We start from the raw sequence: 15150 nt of genomic DNA on the forward strand, positions 1-15150 counted from the left end.
TGGGGAGACCAAGACAAACGAGTGTCAAGGAATAACCCCAAAAGCTTCGCGGAATCTTTGTATTCAAGGGGATGACCATAAAGTGTCAAAGAGGGACGAAGAACAACCCGTTTCCGCGTAAAAGTCATGGCACAAGTCTTAGAAGTAGAGAACTTGAAGCCATGACCTGTGGCCCAAGACGACACGGCATCAATCGCAAGTTGAAGCCGGCGTTGAAGGAGAGGCGAATCATCACCCTGACAACAAAGGGTAAGATCATCGACATAGAGAGCGGAGAAGACACCAGAAGGAAGAGAGGAAAGAAGACCATTGAGGGCAACCAGAAAAAGAGTAGTGCTCAGAACACTACCCTGGGGCACACCTTCGTATTGCTGAAAAGAGGGAGAGAGAGCGGTACCAAGGCGCACCCGAAAGGAACGACGAGAGAGGAAGCTGCGGAGAAAGAGAGGGAGATGACCACGAAGGCCAAAAGAATGAAGTTGAGATAGGATATGATAACGCCAAGTGGTGTCGTAAGCCTTTTCTAGGTCAAAAAGGACGGCAACAACGGAGGTCTTCGCAGCAAAAGCAGTACGTATATAGACCTCCAAGTTCACCAGGACATCTGTCGTGCTGCGGCACTTGCGGAAGCCAAATTGAGAAGGGGAGAGGAGGTGATGGTGTTCCAGGAACCACATCAGACGAACGTTAACCATACGTTCAAAGAGTTTGCAGACACAACTTGTGAGAGCAATAGGGCGAAAGTCCTTAGGGGAAGTACCCAGAGACCCCGGTTTGCGAACAGGGAGGACAACGGCATCGAGCCAGTCCTCAGGGACTGACGACGACTCCCAGATCCGATTATACAGACTCAGTAAATACTGAGACGTGCTCGGAGGGAGATGGCGAAGCATCTCATAATGAATACCATCGGAGCCCGCCGCCGTAGAACCGCAGAGGGCCAGGGCAGAACGAAGTTCAGAGAGAGAGAAGGGATCATTATAGGGAAGCTGAAGATGAGTGCAGAAATCTAAAGGACGAGACTCAAGGACAGGTTTACGAAGAAGGAAAGATTGGGGAAGATGAAGACCAGAGCTAACAGAAGAAAAGTGGGAACCCAGTTCGAAAGCGACCTGCAACGGGTCCGCCACAAGAGTATCATGGAGGTGAAGGACCGGTGAAACATCGGGAACGAACTTACCCGCTATCTTGCGGATACGCTTCCAGATCTGGGCCAGAGGGGTTTCGGACGTAATTGTCGAGACATAAGATGCCCAACATTCACGTTTAGCCGTACGGATGACCCTACGGGCCACCGCACTCGCTTTCCGAAAGAAAAGAAAAGAATCGGTCGTCTGCCTACGGCGGTGCTTCTTCCAGGCTGCACGCTTACAGCGGACAGCCCGAGCACAGTCCGCATTCCACCAGGGAACGCACTTCCGTGGACCCCGAGAGGAAGAGCGAGGAATAGAGCAGAGGGCAGCGTCGAAGACAGTGTCATGAAAAAGGAGGAGAGCGCGAGAGAGGGGCAGAAGGGAGAGGTCAGAGAGAGTAGCACTGAGGGAAAATAGGGTCCAGTCCGCCTTAGCAAACTGCCACCTAGGGAAAGAGAGGGAAGGGCGAAAAGAGAAAAAGGAAACAAGGATGGGGAAATGATCACTTCCATGGAGGTCATCAAGAACCTGCCATGTGAAATCTAAGTAAAGAGAAGAAGAGCAGAGAGAAAGATCAAGACAAGAAAGGGTACGAGTTCGAGAGTCCAAATGAGTGGGCTCACCAGAATTCAGAAGAGACAGGGAAGAAGAGAGGAGAAACGGCTCAAGGAGGCGACCCCGGGTATTCGTCAGAACGTCACCCCAAAGAGAATGACGACAATTGAAGTCACCCAGCAGGAGCACAGGCTCCGGCAAGGAGTCTAGGAGGTGTTTCAAATCAGGAAGAGAGAGCGGGACACTCGGGGGGAGATAAATGGAACAAACTGTGTACCATTTCCCCACAAAGATACGAGCAGCAGAACAATGGAGAGGCGAAGGAAAAAGTAAAGGAACAAAGGGAACATCAGCCCGAATCAAGAGAGCAGAAGAATTAGAAGCCCCAGCAATGGCTGGGGGGGGGGAGAGAAAGGAATAGCCACGAAAACGACCAGGACGAGCACCAAGCATCGGCTCCTGGAGACAGACACAAAGGGGCGAAAACCGCGAAACCAGAAGTTGGAGTTCGAGGAAATTGGCGTAATAACCTCGAACGTTCCATTGAAGAATGGACAACGACGAGAAGAGAAAGGACAAAAACAGAGAACAAGGAAGAAACAAAGGCGAAAGACCAACAGAGCACGTTAAAGAATATCAGGGTCGGGATCAGGGTCAGCAAAGTCAGGGTTAGGGGGCATGGGTAAACTGAGCAAAGACGGAGGGAAGGAAACGGGAGAACAGATCAGAGGTGGGCGGGCAGGGTCCGGAGGAGGAGGAGGAGGAGGAGGAGGAGACAACGGAGAGGAGCAGTCAAGGACAGCAGCAGGAAGAGGGGGAGTAGAAAGAGAGGAGCGCACCCCAGCAAGAGCAGCAACCGAAAGGGAAGCAGGGGCCAAAGAAACCTCCATAGCGGGAACAGGGGGCGCAAGCACGGAAACGGGAGTGGAAGGAGCAACAGAGCCAGAAGGAGGAGCTGAGGAAGAAAGCGAAGCCTTCTTACCCGCCGGGGAAGAGGAAGGAGAGGAGCCAGGCTTACGCTTCTGACTTAAAGAGACCGGTGTCCCAGCAACTACGTACCGGGCAACGGATTCCAGTGTCTCAACAGGAGAAGCCGAACGAGAGCACACACGACGGCCGTTAGGAGAGCGATGGACATCCGCCCGCACCGACAGGCGGCGGGGAGAGCCGATAGATGGAGGAAGAGGATGGGAAGGAGGATTGGAGGGGGACGAGGAAGGAGACACAGAAGACACGACAGACCGGGTAGAAGGAAGGGGAACCCCAGACAGAGGACCAGGAGGAGGACCCTTCGGGAGAGAACCCAAAGGGACAGAGGAGGGGGCAGTGGGCGCATCAGGGTCCAAGGCCTGGAAACGGTTGCGAGTCTGAGGAAGGCGGGAAGGACGAGGAGAGGAAGAGCGCAACACGCGAGCATAAGAGATATTAGCATAAGGCGGGAGCCGGCGAACCTGGCGCCTCGCCTCAGGAAAAGATAAACGCTCCCGGTGCTTCAAGTTGAGGACGGCTGCCTCAAGCTTGTAATGGACACACGCACGGGAGAAGGTAGGATGGGCCTCACCGCAGTTGAGGCAACGAGCCTGGGGAGAAGCGCACTCCGACTTAGAGTGACCTTCGCCACCACACAAAGGACAGAGAGAGACAGTCCCGGAGCAGCGGAGGGCACCATGCCCAAACCTCCAGCACTTGTTGCAGAGCCGAGGAGAAGGAATGTACTCCTGGACAGAGCACCTGGCACCAGCAAGAATGACAGAGGGTGGAAGGGTCCTACCATCAAAGGTAATCTTCACAACCCGGAGGGGTTGACGGCGACTACCACGAGGGGGACGAGTAAACGTGTCCACCTGGAGAATAGAATGGCCCTGGGCAGCGAGGATATGTCGAATATCGTCGTGGCAGTCGCGTAGGTCCCGAACACCGGTCGCAACATGGGGCGGGAGCAAAATAGTGCCAACACTGGCATTCAACTGAACGTTCTTCGAGACCCGAACGGGGGTCTCGCCAAGGCAGGATAAGGCAGCCAAGCGGGAAGCAGCATCCTGAGAAGGAGCAGCAACGACACGCGTACCGAGACGAGTGGGGTTAAAAGTAATGGAGGCATCCACGGAATCAATGAGATATCGATGAAGGGAGAAATCATCAGGAGGCGCAGAATCAAGAGGGAGGAGATCAAAATATTTGGCCCACGAAGCGGGACCAAACAAGGCTTGATAGGTAGCAGAACTGGAAGGAATCGAGCGAGGGCGGCCGTGACGAGAACGGCGGTGAGAACCCCCAGAGAGAGAGGGGTTAAAAGGCGCAGTAGTTACAACTAGAGAAGGAGCCGCGCCAGGGGACGAGGTAGTCACCACTGGGGGCTTGGGGCTCGACCCAACCACAGAGGAGGGAGGGGAGCCAGGGGAAGGAGTCAGAGAGGCCAAAGGAGGAGCAAGGTCGGGGCCCAATGCAGCGGAGGCTACAGAGCCCGGTCTTCCAATACGGACCGACTCGGGGGCTTGGTCGCCCACCCCACGAGCCTGAAAAGGTAAGCCAAAAGCAGCCGAAACAGGGGTTATCATCTTGACGAAATTACGAATTCACTCACGAATGTGCCCCCACACCCACCATGGAGCCACAATTAGAGGCAGGACACCCAACAAGAAGCTATCGCCGATCTTGTCGGGGCCTCCTAGGGGTGCGTCGTGAGTATACGCCCCACAAACGCCACCTTAAGAAACCGACAGTCCGTCGAGATCGGGTTCAGTGACGAAGTGGGGATTGACAATAAAAGGTTCCCCTCGCTCTCGACGTCGGGTACTGCAGTTCTACGGGTGCAAGAGTATGCCTCCTCAAGCACCCGGGCGTCAAAGTAGAAGAAGTCCAAGGGAAGAACCAGAACGAGCAAAAGGTCGGCAGGAAACGGCAAGCAGATAGGAGAAGAGGGGGGAGAAAAACGAAACAGAAGGAAAAGGAAAAGATGCCCAGCAGAATTGGAGAGGACGGCAGCAGGAGCACAAGGCTAGAAAAGGACAGAGGACTGTCCCAAGGAGCATCACACTCCGGCAGCCGCCCACTAAGCCCCCAGACGGCGACAACGAGCTGAGCGGGGAGGGGGGCGGTACCCCTACTCAAATCTCTGAATATGTTAGATATTAAGTCCCTTCACATTCTCTCAAGTGTATTATACATATATAAAACGCTGAACTGTAATGCCAATCATGACCTCAGAAGCTTCATTAAAGGTTGTAACAGAACCCATGAGCACCACACCAGAAATATACACAGTTTTGATATTCCAAGAGTACGACTTAATCAAACTTGAAATGCTCTACAAATGAAGGGACCCAGAATGTGGAATGACCTTCCCAACCATGTTAAAGACTGTACCTTTCTCAACCAGTTTAAGATAAAAACGAAGCACTACCTAATAAATTCCCTGTAACCTACCTTACCCCTCTATTGTCAAACCATGTCTGGTTTTGTTTTTTTAAACAATGCTGTTTGTCGACCTAATTGTAATTGTGCTGCTTTTTCAGCCATGTTCCCCCCTTTTTATCTCTATTTATATTTGTTCTCAACACAGTTTATTCCATATACTCAATTAGTATTAAGCTATAGTCATTAATGTTTTTCATGCCCGAAACGCTTTGCGTAATAGTGGCTTTAGGCATTGTACGTACTAGCTCTACCTATAAATCCATCAATCTTTGTAAAATCTCCTGTATGTACGTACCTTACCCAAATAAGCATTTATTATTATTTATTCATTTATATATTGTGATGGAAAAAAAAGTGTAGGTGTTCGGCAGTCCTCCCAATGACTGGGGTCAATGCCAATCACATATACAAAAAAAAAAAAGTTGACTGCTTGGCTGTTGCCTCCTGTGGTAAAGTAAGGGAAAAACACGCAGAACAAATCGTATGAACAATGAAACTTTAACTTGAAAACAAATATGAACAAAGTTAATCCCTTGGTTATGTACAGTGCAAATAAACAAGATTACAAAGTCAAAAAATCATGTAAAATAAAACAATGGTTACGTTACTCTATAATGAATAAGACAAAAAATGAATTAAAAGGTGCTGAGAATATTTGCTGGCTGAACACATCCTCTATTACACAGAGCGTATATTAGATAGGTGTGTCAGCTTTGAGAGCACAGAATATTCTAAATCCAATGTCTCGTTCACGCTCAGTCATCGGCTATGCAGATGGCGCTGAAGTCGAGTGCAGACGACGATTCTCCAATGGGACGCGTGCTGGCTGAAAGTGGTGGTTTGGTGATCGACGAAGGTGGAGTGGCGACAGCGATGGGGGGGGGGGGGGGAGGTGGAGAGCGAGTGTAGGGTATGTATACGCCTGGCAGAAACGTATTCTACTAAATATGTACTACTCTTGATTGAAGTATCTAGATGTTGTAGATGTACTGAAGTAACATAATGATAGGAAAGAGCAGGCAAAATCTCTCTTGAAGGAGATTATCGTAACAATATATATATATATATATATATATATATATATATATATATATATATATATATATATATATATATATATATATATATATATATATATATATATATATATATGTCGTACCTAGTAGCCAGAACGCACTTCTCAGCCTACTATGCAAGGCCCAATTTGCCTAATAAGCCAAGTTTTCATGAATTAATTGTTTTTCGACTACCTAACCTACCTAACCTAACCTAACCTAACTTTTTCGGCTACCTAACCTAACCTAACCTATAAAGATAGGTTAGGTTAGGTTAGGTAGGGTTGGTTAGGTTCGGTCATATATCTACGTTAATTTTAACTCCAATAAAAAAAAATTGACCTCATTCATAATGAAATGGGTAGCTTTATCATTTTATAAGAAAAAATTTGAGAAAATATATTAATTCAGGAAAACTTGGCTTATTAGGCAAATCGGGCCTTGCATAGTAGGCCGAGAAGTGCGTTCTGGCTACTAGGTACGACATATATATATATATATATATATATATATATATATATATATATATATATATAGTACCTAGTAGCCAGAACTCACTTCTCAGCCTACTATGCAAGGCCTGATTTGCCTAATAAGCCAAGTTTTACTGAATTAATATATTTTCTCAATTTTTTTTCTTATGAAATGATAAAGCTACCCATTTCATTATGTATGAGGTCAATTTTTTTTTATTGGAGTTAAAATTAACGTAGATATATGACCGAACCTAACCAACCCTACCTAACCTAACCTAACCTATCTTTATAGGTTAGGTTAGGTTAGGTAGCCGAAAACGTTAGGTTAGGTTAGGTTAGGTAGGTTAGGTAGTCGAAAAAACATTAATTCATGAAAACTAGGCTTATTAGGCAAATCGGGCCTTGCATAGTAGGCTGAGAAGTGAGTTCTGGCTACTAGGTACGACATATATATATATATATACATATATATATATATATATATATGTCGTACGTAGTAGGCAGAACTCACTTCTCAGCCTACTATTCAAGGCCCGATTTGCCTAATAAGCCAAGTTTTCCTGAATTAATATATTTACTATAATTTTTTTCTTATGAAATGACAAAGCTACCCTTTTCACTATGTATGAGGTCAATTTTTTTTTATTGGAGTTAAAATTAACGTAGATATATGACCGAACCTAACCAACCCTACCTAACCTAACCTAACCTATATATATAGGTAAGGTTAGGTTAGGTAGCCAAAAAAAGCTAGGTTAGGTTAGGTTAGGTAGGTTAGGTAGACGAAAAAAACATTAATTCATGAAAACTTGGCTTATTAGGCAAATCGGGCCTTGCATAGTAGGCTGAGAAGTGAGTTCTGGCTACTAGGTACGACATATATATATATATATATATATATATATATATATATATATATATATATATATATATATATATATATATATATATATATATATATATATATATATATATATATATAATATATATAACTAAAAATAAATTATACAATTAAAACATAGTTGACAAGATTTTAATAAGTAATACCTCTACTGTAACCCAAACTTAATTAATACTATTTATAAATAAATATAAAATCATCAGTAAATCGTTATGGGTATAACATCACTGATAGTGATGTGTTGTTCTCAGGCATTAAAACTTAGGTTCGTTGGCTAAGAAAATCTGTAGTTTAGCAACAATCTAATCTTGAAAATTTAGTTCTGCAGTTACTATTACTTTGATTAGGTATGTTGTGGTTGTTGTTGATTTAGAGGCAACGACGATCGAGGGATCGATCGTCGGCTTTTACTTATATGCCAGGGCATATAAGTAAAAGGTTAATTGCAAAGCCTAATTGCGAAATGAATGATGGCTGTCGGCGGAAACTTGAGGACTTGCGGCCAATAAACAAACAGATGGGCAGATGATTATGGAGCCCCAGGAGTCCTTCAGAGAGGTAAGCACTGGCCCCACCCAACACAGAGAACACTGGAGAGCAAACCAAAAACTCGGCCCCCAACTAAAACACAAAATGTCATCAAGTGCCCTCTGGAAGAGCAGAAGCCAGCCGCCAAACAAGACTGAGGACACACCGAAATCCGCCAACTTCCGGCACTTCTCGGCCAAGCCAGCGCCTGACACTGTCTTCCCGCCTGAAGAACTATCCAGTAAAAGTTCAATATCCATCAACTATCCTGTGACTCAAGACGATATGAACGGTAGACGTCGTAATAATCTGGACCGTTGAATAGGAAAGCCAGACGGCAGGACCAAAATCCAAAATAACGAAACAGAATGTGAGCTGGTGGCCCCCAGGTGAAGTAGGTGTTCAGACGTCTGCTCGTCGTCATGGTTGAAACAGGATTCCCCCTTTGATTAGTAATAGTATTAGATAGTAGTCTGTTACTGTTTACCCTAAACTCTGGCTACCTATTTTTATAGAAAACGTTGGAGCATTATCGAAAACGAGCTGTATCAGTAACTCAACTGCCAGGCAGACAGTTAATTGCAGCTATTGTGGAACCTTTACTGGAATTATTATTTGCCTTAATAACCTTCATATTTTCATATATATTTAGATAAGGATCTAGTTGGTAACATGATTCGAGAATTAAATTTGAGGGACGTAAATATAACAGCCACGTATTGGAGACTTTCATTCCCAATAAAATTGGGAATTTCTGCAAATGTGATATATATACTATCGTGAATATGTCTTAGAAAATACTTTGAGATATGAGAATGGGTTGTATAAAAACGATTAAACACCAGCCAGCTTTGTGCATACTTACAGATAAAATGTTGCCAAGTTGCTCCGTCACAAAGACGAGAGCGAAAGTAAGGAGACCGAAGAAGAGGGAGAGGCCCCTGGAGACCGAGGTACAGGCTTTGTCTGAGATGCCTGGATAACACCCGTTCTTGACGAAGTCCTCCAACACGATGGCTGCGAGGGAGTTCATCCCGGAAGAAACGGTGCTGATAGACAACAACAGATTAACAAGTTGGATTATTATCTCACCCACTATGGAACTGTATTCCTAGTTATTACACAGTTCAGACCAACCAGCATGAAGTAGCTGGAGCTTTGCAATTACTTTATTAACTTCATCAGTCTGTGTGGCGTAGTGGTAAAACACTCGCTTGGTGGTTCGCATGCACTCTGGCCTGGGTTTGTATTCTGACTGGGGAGGGTTTACTTGGCCCCAATCCTTAACTGTACCCTCTGTTCACCCAGATATAAATGGGTACCTGGTTGTTCAACGATTTGATGGGTCGTATTCCGTGGAATACTAGGATTAGGGACCTGCCCAAAATGCTATGCATGCTAGTGGCTGTACAAGAATGTAAGAACTCTTGTATATATAAATAAATAAAAAATAAAAAATCGTGTTCGTGAGAATATCTTCATAATGCACTCAAAATTTTCCTGTGCAGGCTACTGATCACATTGCCATGTTTGACTAACCATCCTGCATGATAGGGACTTTTTAGTATCACTGCTACCTTATTCACTATGGCGTTCTTGGTGATATCCTCATTATGGATTAAAATTTTGCCAGTGCAGAGTACTAATCATAAGGCCTTTGCGATTAATTATATTGCGAGATGGGGATTTTTAATATTACATTTTGTAACAATTTTTAACATTTGTTCTTGAGACACACCGTACTTCCTTTCATATAGGCTAGGGTAGATACACAAATGCAGATGTACCTAAATGTGTTAATAAAACAGCAAATTGGCTAATATGATGTGTGATTTTGAAAAATGTATTTGTTTAATATGAGATGATTATCAATTCATATATTTCTGGATGTCTGTAAGTACACTCTCAGATACTATCAAGAGCGATCCTGTTATGACTGTATCCCACAAACTGCTGTATTGCAAAATATATATAAATAGCTCCTTTTATAATTATTAATAATAATTTTTTGGCAAGAAGGTACAATGGGTTGGTGAGATTACATAAGATTGGTATTTTCACATTCTTGCAAAGCCACTAATACACATAGCGTTTTGGGCAGGTCCTTAATCTAACATATCAGGTAAGATGAAAAGGTACACTGTAGCAAGGTTTTATATCAACAAATAACTACAACATAAGTTGACCGCGGAGATTACACTGGTAAGGATATATGTCTTAAGTACTAATATTGGGAAGTAGGTAGGACAAGATAAAGTGTGAGTTTGACGGACTAGGTAGGAAAGTATGAAGATGAAATTAGGAACGTTTTGGTTTTACTTTTGAATATGCCATAGGCTGGACATTTTTTTTAATTCATTAGTGAGTGAGTTCCAATGACCGTGTCCTTCTATTTGCGTGGAGTGTTTGCACAGATTTATACACACAGATTTTTATAATAAAAATATTACTAGAGGAGTAATCATACCTGAGAGCTCCAGCGAATATGCCAGCAACGAACAGTCCTGGAAGACCCTTCCACTGCCCGAGGGTGTCCATGACGAAGAGTGGGAAGACCTGGTCTTCCTTAGTGACAACTCCAGCACGGACTGGGTCACAGTGATAGTACTTGGCGTACACAACCATCCCCCCAAAGGAACAGGTAACCATTAAAATCACCAGTCCTACCAAGTTGATCCACAAGGTGTTGACTGCCATTTGTCTTGTCTGGACACAAAGGTATCGCTGCACCTGTGGGGATCAGAAATATATGCATATGTGAGAGCATATCTTAAATTATTAAGGATGCATTATGACTACAAAGGAAAATACCAAATGAGTTCTAAAGTATACATCAATGTTTATTTTATAAAATATCATCCAAGATATTTTATATAATATCGGTTCCAAATTCCCTTTCACTTGAAAGCAGGTTGACGGAAGCTGCAAGCTGCCAAATTTCACAAATCATTTGTTCGTCAATACTCATCAATACAAAACTTGGATCATAGAGAGAACGTGAGATTAACCACTGTAATAGTTCAAATCAATGTCTTACAAAAATACTGGTGTCGTTTATGTACTAATACACATTCCTGCAAAGTATTTTTTCTTGTAAACAAATTACTGGAATAGCTGAGGAAACCTTTACAGATTGAATTAACAATAAAATTAGTTCATTTTGGTAATCCCTGGAAATAAATATTGGTATATCTGTAGGCTCCAATTCTCTTGGTACATGTGTGGCGATGGTACTAACAATGGCAGCCGTCAAACCAGTTATAGGCAGCTTCCATCGCATTGACTCTCCAGCGTAAGTGGATCCCACTGAGGCCGCTTCTGTCATGTCCATCACCCTGACGGTATGTAAGTCGTCTACGAATGGTTCAGTACAGCATGTCAGCAAAGTAATATTTTATTACAGTCCTTGACTATGGATATGAATATTGGATTTTGACCCTCGGTTATCAATAAATATGAAAACATCTATTTTTGTCTTAACTACACTTCATCCAAATAAGCCAGACAACATAAAACAGGAAAAATTCAATAACAATATTATAACGTATTTTTGTATCATTTGGCCAGTGCCACCATCAGTGTAGAGTATGGACCGAGGAAGACAAGGTATTTTATGAAGTGGCTGGAGTCGGCCCAGATCACCACTTTTCCATAATTAATTAACCTCACACTCCTGAAAGAATTTATGTGTCGTGTACCTACCCCCGTACGTCTTTACCTTTCAGATAAAGGGGAGACGAACCACAGTAGGTGTGCACGGTTGGCTGATACCTATAGTTTAATTCACAAATCATATGGTTCCTATTCCAGTAAACCATCTTGGTCCAGCCCTACTAAAGTAAGTCATGCCGATGTTTACTGTACACTCTACTGCAGGTATTGTAAATTGTATGGACACACCATCGAGAAATGTACCAATCCCCACTGTAAAACTAGCAACGATTCACCTAGGCCTAAATCTCAACCTTCCAAGCCTGTAAGACTATAACGCATACCGATGTTCCAGCTTCTGATCTTTCTTTTTTTTAACAGACATGTGTATCCAGGAACTGTCTCAGCCAACTGTGGAGATTCTGATGGAAAGTTCAAGGTGAACATTTTGAGAGACACAGCTGCTCTACAAAGTATTTTTCTGAAAGCCGAAGTTCACACAGTACGGATTTTCCAAAAAGATTCAAACCGATTGAGGCACAAACTTCACCACTGAGTTATTTAAGAAAACCCTCAAGGAGTTCAACATAACTCAAGTATTGTCTAGACCCTATCATCCTGCTTCACAGGGATCTCTAGAACGTAGTCATCAAACTATCAAGTCGCTCTTAAGCAAGCGACCTTCAACACTGACAACACTAAACATGCGAGATGATTCGATCAAATATCTATCTCCAAAATTGACCACCGAATGCTATTAAGGGTCTGTCGGTTTAAGGGATTGGGTTAAGGGTTTGATGACTTTCAATTCTTTTGAACATTCAGTGTGGTCTAGCGGGCTGAGTAGTGTGAGGAGTGTGGCAATGTGAGGTGACCAGGAGTGTGAGGAGACCAGTAGTGTGAGGAGACCAGGAGTGTGAGGAGACCAGGAGTTTGAGGAAACCAGGAGTGTGAGGAGAGCAGGAGTGTGAGGAGACCAGGAGTGTGAGGAGACCAGGAGTGTGAGGAGACCAGAAGTGTGAGGAGACCAGGAGTGTGTAGAACACATTGTTGCTTAAGCTTCAACTACTGCAAACTACCTCAAAACCATCATCACCCAGCAAAAATCATCTATATGAGCTATAAAAAATTTCGTCTTCAGACAACACACAGCCCCTCTGTTTAATTATTTTAATATGCTAAATACCCACTACACACATTCTCTTGTGCAACTTATATTCAAGCATCAAAGGTCTAGAAGTGAGTTAAGTTACATTGGTCTCGAAGTTCACGCGCTTAGTATCCTGGTGATACTCTTATTTCATAGCTAAGAACGGAGTATGCTGTGTGTTGAGTGTGGTGCTTACCATTTCATGGTGCAAGAATGTCTGAAGATTATGGGTGATAAGGCTTAAATTCATACCAGTGATTGATTTGGCGACGATGTGTCACAATAACGTGGAAGAATATTTGACATCCAAACCACAACATAGAAAAGGAAGGAATGACGATGTTCCGGTCCGTCCTGGATATTTATTATTCTGTGTATGGGCAGTTTTATGAGAGTGTCGGTGAAGATAGCTGTACACTGAATGACAAACTTAAGGAACACCACAAAAGTGTTCTCTGCAAACACAAACAATGCTGTTTTATGTCATGTTAGGGACTTTAATCATCCGATAGGTGATGAAATTACAAGATTTAGGACGTCTTCTAAAATAATCTTCCCTGCCTCTATTCTACACCGACGTAGACTTGTCGAATCGGCTATGATACACAACCTACCTAACATGAACCTTAGTCCTGGTTTTGTGTTGTTGACTCTTCCCTTTCACAGTACATCATCAAATGCTTCAACCTTCTTAACAAACGTGATCTGACATGATCTGACTTTGCCCACTCTTTGCTCTCTTTCCTTTTTTGTATCCTTTGTTACTATATTTTTCACTTTACCATTAAGCTCCTTGCCATTTTATTTTTTTATATTTATTTGTATCTCTCTATTTTTCTTGCTTTTTCTTATTTATATCCTTTTCTCCTGTGTTTATTCATTTTTCTTCCCCTACCCTTAGACTTTTAATTTACTTTAGCTGTTTACTTGATTCATACCTTTTCTCTTTTCTTGTCATTTTCTCCTGTGCTTTCTATTCAACTTATTCTTACCTTTATCCTGTTTTTATTTTATTTTATTATTACCTTGCATCTTATTCTTATCTTCATCTTTCTCTTTCATTCATCTCAACTTTTTCTCTTATATCTTATATCAGTCTATATCTTCCACTTCTATTACACGACTTGATAATGCTCCAGGACGGACCGCAACGTGTTCACTTCATTTTCTGATATGTGGGATGGATATCAGAGCTTGATTTGATTTGATTTTATATTCCTCAGGATAATATTTAGCAATGTAACCATTTATCTCTAGGTAACCACTGAGCTAATTAGCAGCAAACGTGGTATCTGATGCTTTACATATTTCGAAGAAAAATCAGCTGAAACAAGAATCTGGAGCTGTCGTTAAATCAAGAAATTCTGTAGTTAGCTGGAGACTCAAACTGGGGTTCAACTTTACAGAGATTCTAGCCATTCAAAAGGCATGGTAATATGCTCTTGAATATTAATGAATCATATATTCTCCCATCTGTCTGTCCATTTGTAATCCATCTATCTTTCTATTTATCCCATTCTAGATCTATTTATCCAGCCATCACTCTGTGAGTTCTATTTATTCATCTATCCCTCTGTGAGTTCTATTTATCCATTTATCTATTTATGTACCTATAAATCTACATATCTGTCCGCAACTAGTTCTCAAGATAATCAGTTCATTAAGTGACTAAATACACCTAGTTCCTTATCTAAAGTATCAGTACATAAAATATTGGGTCAAGTCAATACCTAAATCTCCCTAAATAATGTCTTTATCTCTTGGATACTTATACTGACAAGTTTCATTCTATAAAGCATTGTTAAGGATGTAATAATACTATTTTGGACTGCTAACAAGTGAACGTCTGCTTAAACACTCAGCAAACTAAACTTTTTTAATTGGGCATTGAAAGGTGAACATATAACTATGTATATATAAGGTATATATAATATATAAGATTAATGCAAATACTCAAACATCATGATCATCGACTACATGTCAATTTTGTGCCATGTAAGAATACCATAAAATAACACTACAGATGAAGCCGCAAAACTTGTAACTATGAGCAAGAATAAAGACGGTTACATACTACAAAATCAAGCACAGATTTAAAAACAATTTAAGATAGAGCAATCTAGAAGATATACAGTGAGCATAATGCAGCAGCTGCAACATCAGCGAGTGGGTACAAAAATTCTACTAACTATATAGTATTAATTTTTAACGAAAAGTAACAATCAAAAACAGAAGTGCACTTACATTGCATTAGGCTTGGACACCCATATGCTTGAGAAATAAG

The 15150-nt window shown here is 42.4% G+C and overlaps 1 protein-coding gene across 1 annotated transcript in view; it reads right to left on the reverse strand.

The window, feature by feature from the left end:
- The window catches only part of LOC138371024 (sodium-coupled monocarboxylate transporter 1-like), a 102393-nt gene that overhangs the window by 20240 nt on the left and 67003 nt on the right, over nt 1-15150 (reverse strand). Inside the window, exons 6-7 of the mRNA XM_069335664.1 lie at nt 10533-10795; nt 8927-9114 (exon numbers count right to left, since the gene is read on the reverse strand). Coding sequence (XP_069191765.1) covers nt 8927-9114; nt 10533-10795 — 451 coding nt within the window. The remainder of the gene's footprint in view (nt 1-8926; nt 9115-10532; nt 10796-15150) is intronic.

Source organism: Procambarus clarkii, chromosome 34 (genome assembly GCF_040958095.1).
Source record: "Procambarus clarkii isolate CNS0578487 chromosome 34, FALCON_Pclarkii_2.0, whole genome shotgun sequence".
Taxonomy (NCBI): domain Eukaryota; kingdom Metazoa; phylum Arthropoda; class Malacostraca; order Decapoda; family Cambaridae; genus Procambarus; species Procambarus clarkii.